Source organism: Larus michahellis, chromosome 8 (assembly GCF_964199755.1).
Source record: "Larus michahellis chromosome 8, bLarMic1.1, whole genome shotgun sequence".
Lineage (NCBI taxonomy): Eukaryota > Metazoa > Chordata > Aves > Charadriiformes > Laridae > Larus > Larus michahellis.
In genome coordinates this window covers 14,735,681-14,756,390 of record NC_133903.1, presented here as the reverse complement: position 1 = coordinate 14,756,390, position 20,710 = coordinate 14,735,681, and the positions used below count along the sequence as shown (strand labels likewise).

The following is a 20,710-nucleotide window of genomic DNA, read 5'->3' as shown; positions in this document are numbered from 1 at the left end:
ATAAATTATCTTAAAATGTAGTACTTCCTTCACTTCATGATGGTACTTTTTAAGATTTAGGAAAAAGAACTTCTATACACTGTTTTAACTTCTAAAGTAAGCGGGTTGGAAAAGGTAAAAGAGTAGAATATAGCGATAATTTTGCTCTTCTACTCCCAGCTGGAACCTTCAAACCTTTTTGAATTTTGCTATACAAGTTGAATCTTGAGAAATGGAGAAGTTTGGGGGACAAGATGATAAATAAGCAAGAATCCTATAGCCCGTATCCTGAGCTGCTCTAATTTTGAGAATGAAAAGGATCAGTTAGTGTCTTGACCCAGGTACAAAGGTTGTGTTTAGCTATTGTAACCGCAGTAATATAGCATATATCTAACACTTTTATTCTTCAGACACTTAGGTTTGATGTGGTGACATTTGACTGGTTTAGTTTTTTCTTGGATAATCCTGTATGGTAGCTAAAGCTTGCTTGTTCCCTAGTATTGCAAATAAAAACCAAATCATTCACTTTGCTGTTAGGGAGGTAATGGATTTGGGCATCTACCTATTAGGCTTGTATGTCTTTATATGTCTATCTGATCGGTGGCAAACTACAGGATCACTGGCATCATGTTAATATTTCATAATCCATATTCATCACTCAGATCTCAGGTTGGGGAATGACTGGAGTATATGACCCATGTTACAGCCATAACACTACCTTTTAGTGAAGGAATTAGAAAGTAGAAGTGGATTATTACGAATAAAGAGAATGTATTAGGAAAAAAATAATCAAAGAGTTTAAAACACTGAACAGACAGTTTCATGTAGAGCAATTTGAAAGGAATTTTCTGAAATAAAAATGTTTTGCGAAGAGTACTTTCTAATGATTGAAACGTGGTTCATTCTAAACTATTGTAGATATACTGCTTTTGGGGGAGATAAAGGGAGTCATATTAATGTAGGAAAACATGGCAAAAAATTACGTTGCATAAAAATATAATCTCCTACCAGGTCTAGAAAGCTACTTTATGTACTTTGATGTTTCGATACATTCCTCTAATATCTGGTAGAATTAATATGTTTTCGGATACTTTGAAGGTTTGATTCACCTGTGTGTAATATCAGTAGTCGTGTACTATCCACCTAACTATTAAAACTACTCCACTAGTTCAAATCTGAGGTGATAAGTAGTGAAAAAGCTTAGGGTTCCTGGCCCAGAGTCATGGTAAACACCGATTATGAAACTTTTATCATGTCAGAGCTTGTATTCTTCTTACCCTGCTTCTTCTCTTTCCTGTACTTTCCATTCTCCTTCACCGTAATATCAAGGGACATACTAAGAATCCCCATAGACAAGGAAAGGCTTGGCTATTACTGTAAAATTTGCTTTGGCATCCATGCTGGAAATCAGGAATTAAAAATTGAGAGAGAAGGTAGAGGAACATTAAAGCCTAGATTTCCATAGCTGGCTTCCTAAAGTGCTCCAAGTTTAAAGATGCTGAGTACTTTTGCTGCCAGTTTCTTCTTGAACATAGTGGGAGCTGTTAAATGCTTATCATTTTCAAGAAAAAAAAAAAAAGCAGTGCACCAATTTTAACATTTACATGTCAATGTCGCTATCCTTGCTTTCTTTTTGATTAATACATCTAGCCTACATCAGGTTATACAGCATGAGTTTTAACTTGGGAGTTTCTTACTTTAAAATAAAAGTTCATAGTAAATAGCTGCGATTATAAGTCTATTCCTCTGATGCATTTTCATGCATGCTTTTCCTCTAAAAAGAGGAAAAAAAAAAAGATGGGTTAACATTTTTAAAGTAGGAATTACCTCTTTAATAGTTCCTATGGGCTTCTTCACTCTTAAAGGATATTGAAAGAAAGTGTGACTTTAAAATTTGTAGGAGTGTTGTATTCAGCAGACTGGATAAATATGGAGTTAGGGAGTTACTAAAACATTGATTCCTAATCCAACAGACCAAAACTGTTACAGTCTATTGGGTCAGTGCCTGTGACATGATAGGCCATAACAGTTCCTTTGGACATGTCAGTGTCTAATTAGACACTTTTTAGTTTTCAGATCATTGACTTGATAGACCACGAAGAGGCAGATTAGAACATGCTATGAGTATTGCCAACCTGAGCGCTTCCGCTGCGTGTGCTTTACCAGCAAGAAGGAATTAAGAGCATTGTGAAAGAGTCAGGGAGAGGTGAAGGAATGAAATGTTATTGATAAAATATGGAATGAACTGGATATAGTCTGTATGGATTAGCCATGTAATTTGTAATGGGTTTTAGGCAAGGTGAGGAAGTATTAGAAGAACAAACTTAAAATAACTGTGTAGGTGACATTAATCAAGAAAGAGGCAATTTATACTCTTGCATGTTTTTACTGTAGTGTTTCCCACCTCAAAGGGAGTATAAAGCATTTGATTAGGTATTGAAATAGAATTTTTTTTTCACATACCTTTGGGCTTGTCAAGTTTCTAATACGCTAGAAATTAGCAAACCAGCAGTTTGTAAGAATACTGCACAGCAGGAATAGGAGTAGAAAGTTTACCTATGTATCCTAAACACCACTTTTTTTTCGTGAAAACTGCTATAAGAGATTTCATATATATGCAGGAAAAAAGTAAGGTCTTTATTTAAACTTAAAGGTGACTAACCTGGCAGTCAAATTTAGGGCTTGGTGAAGCTGCCTGGAAACAAGGATCTGGGCCATGTGAGACACCCATGCAGGCAGAGGTGACACGGGACCTGGAGTGGCAGCTGAGTCCGGGCAGATGGACGGGCTGCCTTTGCTTGGGCAGTCAAGATGAGCTTTAGTGTTTTCGGCGAGGTAATATTTGCAGAAGTAGCTACGTTAATTTCTCCTGATGCAGGGTTTTACTCTATACGCTGCCAAGGCCTGCCTCAAAATTTCAGAAAAGAGCATTTAATGAAATGGTCAAGAATGATGGAGGTGGGAGATCTTTTGTCAATGAAAGCACAATACCTAAATGAAAGCAGAGTATCCGCGTCTTCCTCTTTGTCTTGCCATCATTATTAGTCAGGTTGAACAAGCAATTCTGCAGGGAAAAAAGAACCTGACATGGAAGAAGTTATTCTAAAAGTAAAATATACTTTCCTAATGCACATCAGGTCAAACAAGTTACTATTAGTGTTATTGAAGCTCGATACCACATAAATTACTTTCTATTTATAGTTCTATTCATACTTCATTTAATATATCTTATAGGTATGGCTGTAAAGTTGTTTAGTTGTCTTTGTGTTGTGATTCAAATGCTACGAGTATGATAATGTACTTTGATCTTACAGTAACGGAAGTATAAAGCACGATAATAGCAAAATCAACCTTCTTATTATAGCTATTATACTAATATTAAAAAGTTTAAATTCTTTGATAGCCTTGATCTTTAAATTTAGGACACCAGGAGGAGGGAGTTGGGGAGGACTTCATAAAATGATTTTAGAGGTAAACTCTGAAACTTTGTTCATACTTGAATATTACAGAAACTGTTCAAGCAGCCAGTCGTCAGCTATGTTATAATTCATAGTGAAAAAGCCCTCAATATTAGAGTCCAAACAAGAGCAACGAAGCCTTAAAGTTTAAAGCATGAAGGAAATATAAAGTATCTTTAATAATATAACGGAGCAATGTATAGGTGTATCACATGTAACAGTTCTGGGAAAAATCATTGCTATGCTATATAGTTAGCAGCAGGTCCTTGGAGAATACAATTTGGAGTAGCTCCAGTGAAGTCAGTGCTTTCAGTTAAGCTGCATCAATTTTACCGGCTGAGGTTCTGATCCGTGAAATCTAAATACTGACTATATTTGTAAATCCCATGGTGCTCTTACCAGAAAAAGTCAACTGATTACGTATAGTTTAAATCTTCCCACTGTAACTTCTGCTCAGTATTGTGTTTGCCTTCATCTTCATTTCCTGTGTTCTGGGGCTCTGCACTGCTCTGTTTTTGGGAGGGAGGGCTGCACCCCTGTGTTACGAAAAATAATTTATCTCTAGTTCTGTGAAGTTAGGAAGCAAAGTCCAAGAATTCTGGTGTACGAAACATAATCACTGTATGTTAGTGGATTGTAATTTCTTTTACGTTTCAAACTTCCTAGAATTAGTGTGATTATTTTTAGGGAAGTCCTGATTTCTTAAAATCCCACTTGACCTCTATTATGGCTCCTATTTTATGGAAGCTCTGTGTTGCCAAAAAGAGGGACTAAAAAGTTCTGGGAGCGTTGGGTGAAATTATATGCGTGTCAAAATTTTGTTCTCAATCATGTGCTGTGTAAAATATAAATAGTGTTGAAAAGTCCAATTGTCACCCAGCCTCTTAGGGAGAAGATAGGACACAGACAACACTTCGTTATTTTTTCCCATGTGCCCTACAAACCTAGGTTCTTACACCCACGATGACTTAAGTATATAAACTTCCCAGACACAGCTGTGAGTGCTCTTGCGCATCTGAAGAATAGTGAGGCTGATGACTCTAGGAGGTAAAATGCGGTGGTAGGTTACTGCTTTTTTAGGAATATATGCCACTGACCTTAAAGTCTATTTAGGTGTAGAAAATGTGATAAAAGTTGTATGTATTTATGGGTAACTGAATTATTAGAGTTTCATCGTTTAAGAGAACTCTCACTACATTTTCTCAATGAGGAGAAACTCCCAACTTTCCACGTGTGAAGGAGCCTAAAGTTCAATATAGTATCAAAGATGGTCTAAAACAGAATTCCTCTCTCTGTTCTGGCATCTATTTCACAGTCCAGTAGCTGAGGTCATTGGTGTTAGTGTTTATGAGGATGGGAAACATTAATGGACTTTTGGAAAAGTTTGAAGGAAAACCATAAATATTCCTTAAACAGAAACGCTGCTAATACTCTAACTTAATTTTTCCTGATGGAGCCTGTAAAATACACGTACACTAAAAGCTAATCAACCTTATTGGAATATTGCATGTCTCAAACTTGAAACTAACTCTCAGAATATGTACATTAAAAGGGAGTCATGACTATTTAAACATGCTTACAGAAAAGATTTCTGTAGAAATAAAAGCTAACAATGCTACATAGTAATTACAAATTGTTGACATGGCTCTACTAAATTTCACATATAAAGCCTTAGCTAAGCTTAAATTCAGTTTTGATATGCACATAGCTTCTGTATTAGGTCAGTATGCTTTGGAATGAATGTAGAGAAGTTTTTTCTGTACTATTTTGGCACAGTTCAGGTGACTTGTCAGAAGCAAGACTGTAAAAGACAGCTTTTCTTGCAAATGGGTAGATGCAACATTTTGGTAAGGGAAAGTACTGACAAAGTATATTTAGGAAATAACTTAGGCCTCTTCATGAACTTGCGGTAGTATAAACTTGCTGAAGAAATTAGGCTATGGTATTAAAAAAAAATAAATTAAACAAAATTGCACAGTCCAGAAGGCCTAATTTGTGTAAGTATATAACATTTACTGACATAATTTATAATCAGTATTAGTTTTCACTAAATAGTGTATATAATGAATAGCCTTAGTCAAGCTTCACCTAAATTCCTGTTCTTCACTTGCTTAAATATTTTGGTTTAATACTTTATTATTTAAGTCTTTCAATTCAGTGGCCTGCTTTAATTTAGAACAGGGTACTTTTAGTCAGGTGATAAAGTTAAACCTGAAAATATTTTGAAAGAGCAAGACATCACTTTTGCTGTCCTCTCCCTCTGTTTGTGTCCAAATTCAGGAAATACACCAAATGTTTAAACTTTTTTTTTCCGACTTTATTACCATACTGGTAAAAGTCTGTGGTAGTTTTCAATTTAGTAGAAGAAATAAGAAATTGATATACGAGATCCAGAGAAGTAATAGTATGCCGAAGTGTTTGCCCTTGGGAAGTTGCTGCTCAGATGGAACACAACCATTTTGTGTCCCAGAAGTATGTTTTCACGACATCATCAGAGAGCTCAGGCTGCCAAAGGGTGCCAGTCCAGCACTTAAAAGGATTGCACTTAGCTCAGGGTGTAATATCTGGCAAGTTATTCATATCCAACTGTATATTCAGATCAATGTATTTGTCACATTACTCTTTCAATTTATTTTTCTGTCTCCCTTACAAGCGGTAACAACTTTTAAAATTTTATTTAAAGAAGAAAAAATGTTTTCAAGATTTTAAATGTGTGGGGTTTTGCAGCTGAAATATAAAACAATGAGCAATAAAAATATTGTTCTATATTTTCACTGCTAATACACAAATTAAATTGATGGAAGCAATTCTGTATCCTAATAACTGAGCAGGGCTTGTTGTATAATAGTTAGGTCCACTTTACATTTCTTGTACCTTATCGAATCAATAAAAAGTGTAGAAGTGATGAGGAACATAAAAACAACCTAAAAGGCGTCATGAACTTTCACCATACCTTACTTGCGAATTTTTTAAACCTTCTCCGCTCAATACAGTTACTGCATGGAATTGGTCTTTGAAGGGAAGAACTCTACATTTGTGAAGTGAGGTTACCTGCCTGTTTCCAGGTCTGCTTTTCATGTACTTCAAGACAGATAGAATATGATGCGCCACAGGGTCTGCTTAACTGAGAAGGACTCCTTTTGCAAACTATGGGGTTGTCCACACTAAGGAATAATACTTGGTTTGGGCATCAGCTGCGATATATTTGTATAGTGACACCTCTGATTATCAGTTCTCCCTCTAGCTCTATGTAAACAATAGTACAGAATTTAGCTAAATAAAAACCTGCCAATAAAACAACATTAAAGCCATCAAACTACTCAACAATTTATTGTAATTGTTACCAATAACACCTAGTTAGTTATAAAAAATTGAACTGGCTTATTGAACTCCAGCATCTAGTTTTATTTTTCATTCTCACATTTGCTATGTTCCTTACTTTTAAAATTGATTAGTGGAGTTGTGAAATGAATTTTACAAAAGCAAAATACAGGGAAAATAGTATCTTCCTATGTAAATTGAAACATTATAACAAGGAATGTTTATGGTAGATGTTTTTTTAAATAGGTATCAGTTCAGGTTAATTTTTTTTAAATGATTTTTCTGCCAGGAATGAATAAAGAGCTGGTAATAAAAAGTAAGGTTTCAGAACAGTTTCAATAACATCTGTGGTTCCAAAAGACAAATAACAGTTAGTGTTCTGGGGTCTTTCTGTAAGTAACTAAACCAGCGTATTATTCTTGCAGATAATTTTATACTTTGGTATCTGAAGATAGAGTATCTGTGGCTCAGTGTTCCATAACAAGAAATGTTCTGAGTAGAGATAAAGAAAAGGAGTTTCTCAGCTAGCTGCTTTAGATGTAGCTGTTAAGGAGAAGTGATCTTTTCATTTAGATGAGAGGGCAGTTTAATAACTTCATCAAAATGAATCAAAAGGATTTTCCGTAGAACAGTAACTGGTAAGTCTGCGCTGCTCCTGGGTGAGTCCCTTTTAGGCAAACACCTACCTGTTTCTTTCCATATAGTTATCACAAGAGGTGATAATAAAAGAGGTGGTAGCAGTAAATACAATGAGAAATTACACTACCTATGAAATGCAGAGTAGCTCTGTATTTATAATGCTAAATTTATCCCCCTTAATTTTTTTTAAATTAATCTCTTTAGCATTATGTGCTAGGTAGATTTCATTAGTTTGTGAAATTGCTGCAGATGACAAAGAGCAAAACTACCAATCTGTACATCCAATTGAAAATGAAAGAGTATACAGTTTGATCACTAAAATCATTCATATTAAAAGTGTTAGTACCTCTGAGATAGGGCAGAGGCAAGGATCAGATACTACTTTTGATCTTAATCAATCCTGTCCCTATAGTATGGATTACAGATTCCTTATTTTGTTTTGTTTTACTTTTTCCCAAAATGTGAACTTCTCAGTAACAAGGTTCACAGATTTCTAAACAAGAATTTCAAAGCTCTTTAATACATCGGAGGTGAAGTAATAGAACTGGATTTTGTTCTCTTTGGGCTTAACTCCTTAAGGTTCTGATACCCCTATGAGATGTTTGCTCCTGAACGGAATAGTTTTCGGTAGGATCTTCAGAGAACTTAAGGCTTGACAGAGCTTACATCATCTTGCAGAACTGAGTTTTCCAGGTAGCCCTCAGAGCAAGCTAGAACTAGTTCCCACTAGCTCCCAGTTGGTAGACTCTTGCATTAAAGCGGTGCAAAACAGAAAACCTCAGTGTTTCACCATGCCTAGCAGCGCAGGCTGGAGGAGCTACATGTAGTTTGGAGTAAAACAGCACCCGAGTATTAAAACTTCACCCAGGTTCTTTATTAATCCCACACAACACAAAAATAATATAAAGGAAGTTGTGTATATGCATATAAAGGAATCACTCGATGTTAACACTTAAACGTGGTTTCCACTAACCCAAATCCTGTTCGCTTTGACTTCAGAAAGGACAAATCAGGCTTTGTGCCGTAGTGAAGTTTTCTGCATTTTGAAACATCAGTGTATTTAGCATTTCTCTTTTTATGTTACCTGGTTTAAAAAAGAATTTTGCAAGAGAAGGTTTATATTAAATTACTCATATCTCTAGTTTATTCTTCTAAGATTCTGCAAAAGACTTTTGTATGTATTTGGATGACAGTATATGAGAATACACTATGTCATTTTTTTAATAAGTAGCAGAAATTTCATTTTCTGATTGCAATCATATTAGACATATAAAAAGCAAAATATTTTACTTTCAATATCCTCCTTTCAGATGCACGAAGTAAATTGCAATTATTTTTTTCAAAAATGCTTTTTACGTATTTTGCAGTAGTGCCCTTTAATATCTATATCAATATAAATATTGTTTTATTTTTATTAGACTTCATAAATATATTGACATATCTGTAACACTAAACATGAAGCTTCCAATGCAAGAGTTTGTACATAGTCCATATCCAAATGTCGCCATTATTTCATTTAAAAGATCCCAGCATGTCTACCTCATGATCCTTATAAACTCTATAGTACTGAAATACGTCAACACTTTTTCTTGCTACATTCATTAAAATTAAGCACCCTTACCCTACCCCATCTGTAAACATTAAGTCAATTGGCAGCTAGCACATTTCCCAGTCAGCAAGCAGTATTGTGAATTTTATCTTCTCTTGCAGAAATCAATTCGTCTTCGTTGCAGCAGATGAAATTTCTTGTAACACCTCTGCAGGTAACAATCATTGATACTTCTTGATGCATCCATCCAGGTCTCAATATCCTTTTTCACATGCTGCATTTAATCGTAAGAGAAAGCATAGGAAAGTCCGTAGTATAAATCTTTGGCGTAGTTTAATTAATTTATAGCTTGAGCCTATAGGTTCTGCCTATAGGTGTTTTATTTCCAGTTTAAATATCATATGGCCTAGAAAAGTTAAGGATATGTTAAACCTTCTAATAAATACTTACTGTGCAGTACAATCAAGATTGTGACTTTTAAAAAGCCAAAACAAACAGAGCAAATGAAAAGACAAAAGGCTTAGATGTATGTAGGACATTGTAAGTGCTATAGATTTAACAATTTTATTTTCAACTCTTTGGGGGCAAATATTGCCCACAAGGGTACTGCAGACCCTAAAGCACTCACAAAGTCTATCCTATGGATAAGATAGTGGGAGAGAGGGTCTGTGTCTTCAGAGGATCGCTCTCTAGTAAGTAAAAAAGTCTTAGCTGCTTTGCTAATATACTATCGTATTGTAAGCCATGGGTACAGAAGAATGAACAATGTTTTTAAAAGGTAATGGTAATTTATAAATATATTGAATATGCCAAGGGATTTTTTTCTCTTTTAAGCAATAGACTTTGAACAATCTTAGTCTTAATTCAGGTAAGGATGGTATTGTGTCACTACATAAGAAATCAAAAGCCAAAATAAGTAGTAACAGTGCTGGGAGATATTCTGCGAATTATGGTATGCAAAAAGCCTAATGAGTTCATAGAAGCTGCTTGTATTGAAGCATGAAAGGGTACCTAGTGTGACACAATGTTGGAATTAAGAAGTGTTTGTTTATAGAGTTTTACATTAGCAGAAATAAATGGAAGGTGAAGAGTGTTCTGTTTATGCCACAGTGACCTACATAGAAAGAAATAAAGAACATTTGTTTATGAAAAGGAAGATCATAGCAAAAGCCAAAGTATGCTACAATTTTAATAATCTGTATGCTATCCATAGCATTTTTGGTGGTAATCTGAAAAGTTCTGTAACAGAACATGGTTTAACACAGATTTTTTTTAAAGTCCTAAATCATGAAGGGAATACATTTTGAGAAGTGAACATTTGACACTTTCTTGATCTCACTGCACTTGGATTTTGGCTTTCATTATTTCACTTGTGCTACCTGCTCAGCTCTGGATTAGAGTGAGCTGTATCAGGCAGGCTACTAATTTATAAATCTAGGCCTTGCTATGTAATAATAAATGTAAGTATTTTAGCAATTTTTTAACTTGGAATTTTTGAGATAGACATGTGGGCTTTAATATTTTTCTTGTCCTGAAAACAATTTCCTATTTTGCAGAGCAAACCCTTCTAAGCAATAATTATTTCTCTAATAGAGACATTCTTTTTTCCCTCAGTTCAGACACAATTTAAGTGTCCAAGACTGTATTATACATATTCCATATATCACCACTTTGGAATTCCAGTCAGAAATATAGCACTCTTGTTTATCAGTAAATTCAGTGAACTTTACACAGAAGGAAGTGGATCTCTGTGTATGTTTGTTAAAACTTTTCAGTTTACCAGCTGATAGCCTCTGTTGAATTGATTCAACAATAAGGTATTTTTTTAGGTACATTTTTGACCATGTGATATCCATCATAGGTGACTGTAGGTGCCTTTTTTGTAATGTGATCTGAAGGAGAAAGCTAATGAAAGTCTTCTGTTTCTCTTATACCTAAGTTTTAGTCATAGAATTTAAAGGACTTTTGGCTTTATAAATTAATAATTCTCTGGCCTACATTCCTGTGGTACAAGTTGCCAAAGTTACATTTGGTCTTTCAAATCTGTAAGTTGACTTTCAACTAATTTCTTATCTGATGTTTTGTGTTTTAATACGTGGAGCATATATAGAGATACGTAAACTTTTAGAACAGAAGTTAACCTTCCTGTGGTTTTTCAGATGCATGCAAAACACCTACAGTACAATTATATAGTGCTTTTTTTTAGTGCTCCTAAACTCAATTACAGTAATTCAACTGTGTTTGTAAAATTGGTATAAAGCGAAGATACTGATAATATGCTCAATGTTTGAAATGTGAGTATATGTATGTTTGTATTGTTTCCTTGTAAAGAATGTGTGTGTCCATAGATCTCAAATAATAATATAACAAGTAAACTTTTGGTTAGAACTTTATCATCAAATGGAAGTGGGAGGTCTTGGGTGATTCTGCTGATAATATTCACTCTTCTCTTCCTAATACTTTATCATTCCTGCCAGAGGATACTTAGCCCTCAGCCACATGACATCTTTTCGGATTTGGGAATAAAGTAATCTTGAATAAATAAGTGTGTTAATGAATGGGTAGTGTGTCCATATGCACATTTGTATTTATGTGTGTGTATCTGTTCTTGCATGCACATTATATAAAGAGAACCTATTCAAGTATCTGACAGAGGGATCCTTCCATGGGAAACTGAAAAGTATTTCACTCTTGGTTGCATCCAGTGCAGAGGCTAAAAATAATTACTCTTCAGAAGCGAAGTTCTGTGCTTCTGGGATAGATCTTCTCTGGCAGGCATGATTAACGAGTCTGCAAACAGACCTGAACTAGAACAGAGGTAGGGGAACTATCTGAAACCTCCTATCAGTTTGATGATGGAATTTTAAGAAGGATCTCTGAAGACTTTGTTGTAGCAAATCTCTGAAAATGGGTACATTAGGGGAGAATTAATCCTGAGGTGCCTGGCTGACGGGGGCAATGGGCATCTTGCCCTATCAGGCTCCTAATAAATCAGAATGAGACCCAGAATAAACCCATGGTTTATTTACATGTTGGTTACAGAACATTGTGCGTTGTTCATTTTGAATCTTCAGCATTTTTTAAAATCAGTGCTCAATATATTTTTCCCCTTTTAGGTTTTATAAAAGTGAAATTCATAGTTTGTAAAGAAAAAAATATGTTGTAGTGTCTTTTCCAAGTGCGTTCAAGGATGTACCTGCATATTACTTTTATGATTTTTGCGTAAATATGGGGCAGGATCATTATTCTATATTTATATCACTCTTTCTTTCTTCCTCCGATTTTTAACTGTTATCCAACTTCCATATACAAACAAAAAAATCCAGTGCATTGGCATGCCTGGTATTGTTTTTCTCCCAAGTGTATATGCAGTTTATGATTTTGAAATAACAGAGAGAGAGACAAGTGTATATATAAACCTGAATTTTGGAATGAAGTATGGTGGAAATGGATATAACATCTGTCCAATTGTGACTGTATTTATTTACATATTTGAGCAGAATCTTCCCCAGGAGGCGGGATTGTGTGTGTGTGCGTGCAAAAGAAATGCATTATAAAGCTTTAGAAGTTGACAGTCCTAGATTAAGTTATGGACCTCCATTTGGAGAAAGATACAGTCTCCAAAACAGATTAAACATTCTGAAAGGTTTAATTGTATAACTCTAGGAAAAACATTTCTTAAAAGCAGGCAGCTTAAAGAAGCAAACGTTGGAGTTTTTACTATCGAAATAGTTTGAACACAATATTGGCGATTTTTAAACAATTCAATTGCTCAAGGCATTGCAATTTTTCCTGTATACTATTATTAACCTGTCAACACTAACACTACCACACATTTAATTAATGAAACAATAGCAAATATGGAGATACTTATATAACAGCAAATTAATATTTGACAAAGTGCTTAGAATGGTTCAGGTGCCTGTTGTGGTGCACCTCTGCTACAGCACATAAATAAGTGTAGCAGGTCAAAATTTTGCCATACGTGCTTGCATACATCTCATTGACTTATTCACGAGGCTGGGAGGAGATACTGAGCAGATTATACTCTTTCAAAGGAACTGCTTTGGAAAAATGCAGTTTCAGCCTTCTTGAATTATTGTGTAAAGAGATACTCAGTTGTGAGAGGTTCTTCCCTTTTAGTATTGCTGCCTGTGGGTTTGACTTCATTTCATGAAGCAATTTGACTGGTAAAATAACCATTTTCTATGAGATGCTTTTATTATTATGTTATCCTCTTCTACTAATCAGATAAAATAAAAAATGAAGATGAAGGAGCATCTGTAAGGTCTTTGTGCTAGTATTTATTTTAGGCTGTACTGCTTTTCCCTGTGAAAAATAGCAGATACTGATGTTTTTGCTCTGGAAGGAGTAGGAAATGTTGTACTAATGCACATTATTAAACTTCTATAAATTCAGGTGTCCTTTATGTTGGCAGTTTAAACTTGTGTTTACTGCTGCTGTAAATAGTTGCTCATATGGAATTCCATTTGTTACCGCTTTTGGTAGTTGTGTGGTAAAGATGTTCAGCTATTGGATCAGTTGATAAAAATCAGTAAACACTTTTATTACCCTCTGTTCTTCTTTCATGAAGTTTGATTAATTCCTTTTTCTCACCCAGTGAAAACACTGGCAGCCCTTTTTGGCATCTTTGTCATTATCTCTTTGACAGCTTGCCTTCCCGGTGCTTACAGTTCTAGGTCAGTTCGCATGGCTAGTCAAATGTGACAACACGACAAGATTAAGTAAAGCTGAGGTTCTCTGATTTGTAAATGGAGGATTTGCAATGTGAAGCTCCTTTGATAACAGAAATAGTGAATAATCTGTGTTTGCCCTCAACAAGTGCGTATAAGCATGCGTGCATCTTCTGTACTGGGTTTTAGTGAAGCAATCAGATTTATTTTTTTTTGATAGACTGAAAATGAAAGGTGGTTTGTGTGTGCGCATGTATGTATGGTTAGCTACAAGTACATGAAATAAACAAGGATTCACTTTTTATCATATTACATTTAAAATATTAAACGAACAATAAGAAGATAGTATACTACAGAACTTTACACGCAAGCACAAGAGACTGCTTTAAAATTTAAATAAAGTACCCTGTATATTTATTATTAAACTCGATAATAATTTATTCAAGGTTTATTGCCCCAAAATATAAGAGCAATAGTAATAGGAAAACGCTTTACAGATCAAAGAAATACTTGATTTTCGTTGTAATACAGCTGGTTTTAGGTATCACCTGATGGCAAGCCTCAGTTTCCCCAGTGGCTTTTTTTAATGATGTTTATATAAAGTCTTAACTTGGATCGAGATTATACAGAAAGGTGTTGCTGGTAGCACAGAATTATGTTAGATTTTTAACTAGGCAGCAAGTGAAATCCCCACACTTGTGTAAATCCAGACAGGAAGACTGAAACTTGAGAGAAAGCTTTTAAGCTGAGGTCTGTCCCTGGGATTGCTCCATAGCAGTTACTCAGCCCCAGCTCAGGAGGGAGGGCACCTGTGCTGCTGTTTGCTGCACTGCTGCACTGCTGCAAAGTCACCAATATCAATTATCCTAATTCAAATGTTTAACAAGGTGGCAGCTCAACTTTGGATGGCTGTAAACATCTAAGAAACTTCAAAAGAAGCTACAGGTTGGCATACAGAACTAAAAATTAAAATCAGGTCTGAGAATCAACAACCAAAATTTCTGCAAAGCGTGCCCATCAATTAGCAAGAAAATTAACTGGACATATTCAGATGTGACACAAATAAGTAAACAGTCAAGAATTTGAAATTCATCTCTGCATATGGGAAGTTCTTAATAGGCTTCTCAAGTTTCTTCTTGCTCCAACCTGCAGGAAAAAGTAAAGACTCGCTTTTAATATTTGATCAATGACATATTTATGAAGATCCCTTCATGGAAATCTTTCATTATTGCCCCATCCCTTATAGTAGACTGTGGTCAAGTTTCTTCCTCTCTGTGAAAATTTAGGATTGTTAATATTGTACTAATAGGAAATCCCTCGTGGCATTCAAGGTATACAGGAGTTCAGCACTGCAGTATACCTTGAGGTGTTCCATTGTTTCATTGTGCTGTCTGTCTCTACTACATCTTCCCAGTTCTTTCTCTGCTCCACATCACAAATCGGTAAAGCATTAGCAGTCGTGGGAGAGGAAAGTGATACGCCACAACATATTTTATGGGCCCTCCCGTGTAGATCATTATCTTTGTGTTTGATAATTGTGCATGTAAAACTTTGCATAGAGGATTTTAGCTTCATAAACTTTACAATCAAGGAAAATGACTTGAAACTGGTCTTATCAGCAGATCTTGATAATTTTCCTTGGTCTTAAATAAATCTTAGGAATAGACATCTTTCCTCATTGCCTTCTGAGATAGATAGACAAACTCATTGCCCATTCAGGTGATTGAAATGCGTAAAGTTGCTTGGTATTAATACCCAAAATGAAATAAAATCTATTGGTTGCCCATACTGTGAGCACCATAAGCAGATACCATCTTACTGTAGTAAAGAATTATAAGGTAAAGGACTACCACTGCTGCGCGGTGTTGGGCCACTGAGGTTAAAATACTGCTCAGCACTGTGGTGTGTAACTGGTGCGCACACAAAGGAGCTCTGCTGCTCCTGTCATCTGTCTTGGTATCATCGTAGTTATCTGACCAAGAGAGAGAGCAAGATGTTAGTTACTGGAATCATTTATCTGGATAAGGCCAGGTAACCCTGGCTTTCCTTCTGTTCCTTTCAATTCTTTACTAAAATCTTCACATCTCTGTCTAAAATTTTATTGCAATTCTGCATTAAGAGGTGGATTGCCCTTTTCATGCCACCTGGCAACAGCAAGAGGCGCGTCCTGCGATAGTGCCCGTTTCCTGGCTGGACAAGCAGGGCAGGAACACCAAAGCGCTCTGCACTGCGCTCTGCCTTCTCCTGCTTAGCCAAGTCTCACTCGTTCAGTTGCTTTTTTGTGAAATTTAGTAGTAATTCGGTACAAGAATTTCAGTAAATTAAGGTTACTCTGGTTGAAAATTCCGCACATATAGGTCCGAAGAAGCAGCAGTTTCATTACCTGATTGTTCAATTACAGTCAAAGCTAGTAAAGAATAGATACTCTTATGGAAAAGGTAGATATATTAGCTTTCCAACTATACGTACACTTTGCTTGTAATACAGCAAGTAATGGGGGGTTAGATCAGAGGTAGATTTAGCTGAGGTAGTACCAGATTTTTAACTTCTCTTTTTATATTTCTTTAAGCAGATTCATCATTTTCTGTAGTTCTTCTAGCAATATGTAGACTTTAAAAAATGGGGGGAAACAATAATGATCAGAAAGACAATGTGCATCAAATTCCTAAAAAATAAATTAATGTTTAAAATTCTCCTTCTGTAGCTCTTAAATCACTTGAGGAAAATGTGTTAACTTGGTTCATATTCTATATGGTTAATTTTTGCTTATTAATGTTGTTATTAAACCCTGTAATATGTATCCTGTTAAGGGGCTTCCAAATGTCCCCAGTATCAGAGCTCCACTGCCTGTCCTAGCGGTGTGTGGAAATACAGCCATAATACCAAAGAACTTAAAAACCTAAAATGGTGATTACGGTTAGAGGGGCGCATACTTCCCTTATTTTTAGAGACTTCAGCAATACCTACTACTGATGATTTAAAGAGAGAGATTCAACTTCAAGGGCCCTATTAAAAGAAATCTCCCAACCAGTTACCATTTTTGATTTCCCTTTTTTATTTGTGCAGTAGACAACAAATCGTCCTTTCACATAGTATTTTAGCAATTTTAAACCCTGTACTGAAAATGATTGAAGAAATGGGGGCATAGCATGAATAAAGAAGAACTTAGAATACACCAAGCTTTTTGGTGAATAGTTTACAGCTGCGTTTACAGATGTTAGCATGGCCACGCTGATTTATTTATTTTTTTCTCAGTTATTTCCCAGTAAGGTGTTAGTCCAGCTAGTTCAGAACCAGTGCCAGTACGGTAACAAAATGCTAGCAAACATATTTATTTCTTTCCTGTTATGTCCTGAATACTTGTTCCAGATATACTGGAAAATAGTGGAATTTACCTTGTCCTAATTAGTCGTGAATCAAAATGGTTCATCAGATGTGTTCTTAGAGAAGAATTTGTGAGTGCACGTACTGGTTTGGATACATTGATTTAACGTTCTGTAAAATACGCAGATAATCACATTGATAATTTATTCAAAATACTTTGCCATTTGCATGTCCTAAATTGTTTACCTATAATGATTATTTACAGTGTAAATTATCACAACGCATTTAAATGCCACTAATTTTAATGAGAAGTAAGCGTGCTGGCATAATAGCGAATAAATGAACCAATGACTATGTGACTGAACTAGCTTCCTGATTTTCAGTGTGACAATGTAGTTTAAATCCTTCTTACTATTTTCAGCACAGAAATCAGAATCTATTCTGCTAACCTTCTGAGCTTCTAAATTTGGTGTCATGCAAGGGCGTGTTTAAAAATTAGCATTTAAAAAGAAACCCACTTGCTTTAAGTTTAAGCTGACACTGTTCCTTTCCTCTGTGGAAATGAAATTTATTAATCATAATAAAACCATCATATTCTGAAGGTAGAGGTCACCCTGAGGAGAAAAAAAAGTCTATTCATCACAGAGGAATTTCAATGCATTTTTTTTTCCCAGATAATATCTGAGCATGTATTCTCTCCCCTTTGGAAATATATTCTTCCATGTTTGTGCTTACATATGTCAAGTGTATTAAGGAGGATGCAAGAATGAGAATTTTGCAATTAATTTTATATACTTTCTTTTCTTTTACAGAAGATTTGGAAGAATGCTTTTTACATTTTACTTTAAGTTACGTTTACATTACACACATTTGTTCAAGTGGAGTTTCAATATCCTGTAAAAGAAAAGGAAGAAGTGTTTCTTATTTTAACAAGAATATAAGCATTGCTAATTCTGAAATATCATTTTTATGTTAATATCACAGTACAAACTTCAGCATTATCGTAGTATAAGTGTAAATCATTCTTTTTAAGGAGCAAGGATTAACTTAGGTCATAGTTTTCATGTTAGGATTACTTCACAACTCTTGTTTTAAGGAAGAAACATGGTTTACACATCAGGATGAAACAAATAATGTAAAACTCAGAATAAATTATTACTACTTTGGCAAAAGGGTAATAAAAATGTACTCAGAAGTAAATACTGGGTTGGAACAGGTGCGTTTTTTTGCCTTTCTCTTGAAATTGCTTATTTTTTTTATCCGTATTTTCCTCTTGGTTGTCCAGATTTCTGTAAAATATTGATGTAATACTATTAGCAACATGTTTTATCACATCAGTGTAAACTTGCTACTTACTTCAGTAGTTGGATTAAATATACTAATAATTTTATAAAGCCTGAGCGCTATGTGTTCAGGCTTGTTCCTTCCTTACAAGCGGCCCTTGCATTCAGGCCACTTAATCCCTTGCCATGGGTGACCCATTAGAGTTCCAGTTTTGTGGACATAGTCCGTGACATATGTCCAGTCCAGACACCGTGACGTAGTCAAGGATCCTGCAGGAATGGGATGCAGTTAAAATGCAGCCCTACCATAGGAAACGGATCAGAGCAGTGGAAACAAAAACCTCAAAGTCCCACTGTAGTTAATGGTTACACTAGACTGAAGCTAACGTAATTCTTACAGATCTAAATTTACAGTCCTTGCTCAGTATTGCAGTAATACCAGATAATCAGAAAAAAAAAAAAATTTGAAAATATACTGATTCCCGTTGCCCAAATGATAGTCATGACATTAAAGCATGTAATAATAGTACATGCAATTCCTCCACCATGTTACTAGGGTCATGAGGGAAATTTATAGTGCTGAAAACAAGTCTAGCTTTAAATTAATCATTTTCCCTTTCTAGATGTTTGAATGAGATTTGGCTCGAGAGAATTAAAATTATAATGATGTTTAAAATGGATTTCCAGACTTTAAAAATGGGCATACAAAGGAAAATAGGGTGTCGTCTTCACTTCAGTGTAGATGAACAAGACATACAAGATTCTGTTATGGCTACTATCAAAGCTAGGTATTTTAAATCTCTAAATATTGTAATGCTTGCATCATAATGCCGAGGGTTACCAAGGCTGAGATTTATAGAAGTTCTTCCAACCAAAGAGGCTCCAGATTATGGGGTCAGTGTCACACCTGCTTGAAGAACTCTTACGCCCCTGTTCCAACTCAAAGGATCACCAAGTGTCATTTACCCAGCATAGGCTGATCTGAGCTATTTTTCCTTCCATTTTTTTTTTTCAGTGGGAACTGCCTTGTTTCTTTGTTGTTAACTGCCTTGGATAATTCCCAAAGACAAGTATTCATGGATACCAAGGATTTAAATGGAATTGATATATAAATTTAATCCTTCACTTATCAATATATTGGATGCAAAAGAGGAATTAATATGCTTTATACAAGTCTTTTACACATATTGTTCTGAGTTTAAGACCATGAGATAGAAGGTGATTGCCCAACGTGCTGCTTCCCTTGGATATTCATGTGTACCTTTGATAGCTATGAGGACTTCCCTACGCAAATTTAAAGTAAACACAGGATATAGAGCTTGCATTCATGAACTTGTGGTACTTTCATAGCTTTAATAGATTGACTCCTTTTAATGTAGTATCCCTTAATAGAAAGTTGAATTTATTAATTAAACAAGGTGGTACAACTGAAGGCATCAGCTACTATGGTTGTACTTTGTAGTGAAGCATCCAGATTTTGCCATAGAATACTTTATAAGAACGTAGGTACATTTTGCATTTCCTCAAAATGCCAGGCTGTTGCTGGAACAAAAATGACTTATTCACAATACCGAATAGCAACCAATGTACACTTTGAAGTTTGTACTTACTGAACTTTTTTCTACCTTTTTTTTTTTTTTCATCAAGATGTGTGGTTATATATCCTTGGAAAAGGAAAAGCATCAAACTGATGCAAATCTGTGACCCTAGGCTGGGTCAGAGAGTAAGAGACATTTACATAAAGTCTCTGCCTTTTCAGTGCTGAACTCTTTTGCCTCTAGAGAGCACAGTTGTCCCAGGAGGTGGTTTACTGGGATTTCCATACGCAGTGAGTCCCTCATACTCTTGCAAACGTTGGCTCAGTGAAATGGAGTGAAAAAGGCTATCTTTTCTATTGTAATCTTGGCTCCTTCCTTGAAAGATGTCACTGGGTAGGTAGGAATGTCTGCTTCAAATAGTTTGGACCTCTTCTCAACCTTATGTTTGGGACCCCCAGTAGTGGGTGGTGGAGGATTGCATATGCCATGGAAACATTTCTTTCTGAGCTTTCCCTCAGCTCGATTATCTAGGAATTGGCTAATCAGATTGCACTTGTGGAGGAGCAAATACATGATAATAAAATAGGACAACTGTCCTCTTTTCAAAAACAGTAAGTTCTCATTTGTATCTGAAAAATAAGGTAGTTACACAGAATAAGGCAGGTCTGGGGTTATAATGAGGGGTTTTTTTTGAGAGATATCAAGAGCATAATTAAAACTTAACTTGTTTACTACATTAGTCCTCGTATGCAAGACACCACTATAATTTCAAGATTGCTTTTGTTGTTATATGTGACACCTGACATCAAATGGAAATTCTTTGGTTACGGAAAAAAACATTAGACATGTTCAGTGAAACCTGTATCTAGTTGACATGTCCATCTCACTAATGGTAACTGCATTCAGGCTCGGACTGTGAAGCAAA

The 20,710-nt window shown here is 35.5% G+C and overlaps 1 protein-coding gene across 50 annotated transcripts in view; it reads left to right on the top strand.

The window, feature by feature from the left end:
* The window catches only part of RBFOX1 (RNA binding fox-1 homolog 1), a 910,365-nt gene that overhangs the window by 882,924 nt on the left and 6,731 nt on the right, over positions 1 to 20,710 (top strand). For 17 of the 50 annotated variants that reach the window (XM_074599130.1, XM_074599135.1, XM_074599146.1 and 14 more), the window contains one exon: positions 9,108 to 9,160. The exons of the other annotated variants lie outside the window; for them this stretch is intronic. In XM_074599130.1, the coding sequence (XP_074455231.1) occupies positions 9,108 to 9,160 (53 nt within the window). The remainder of the gene's footprint in view (positions 1 to 9,107; positions 9,161 to 20,710) is intronic. 50 annotated transcript variants of the gene reach the window in all.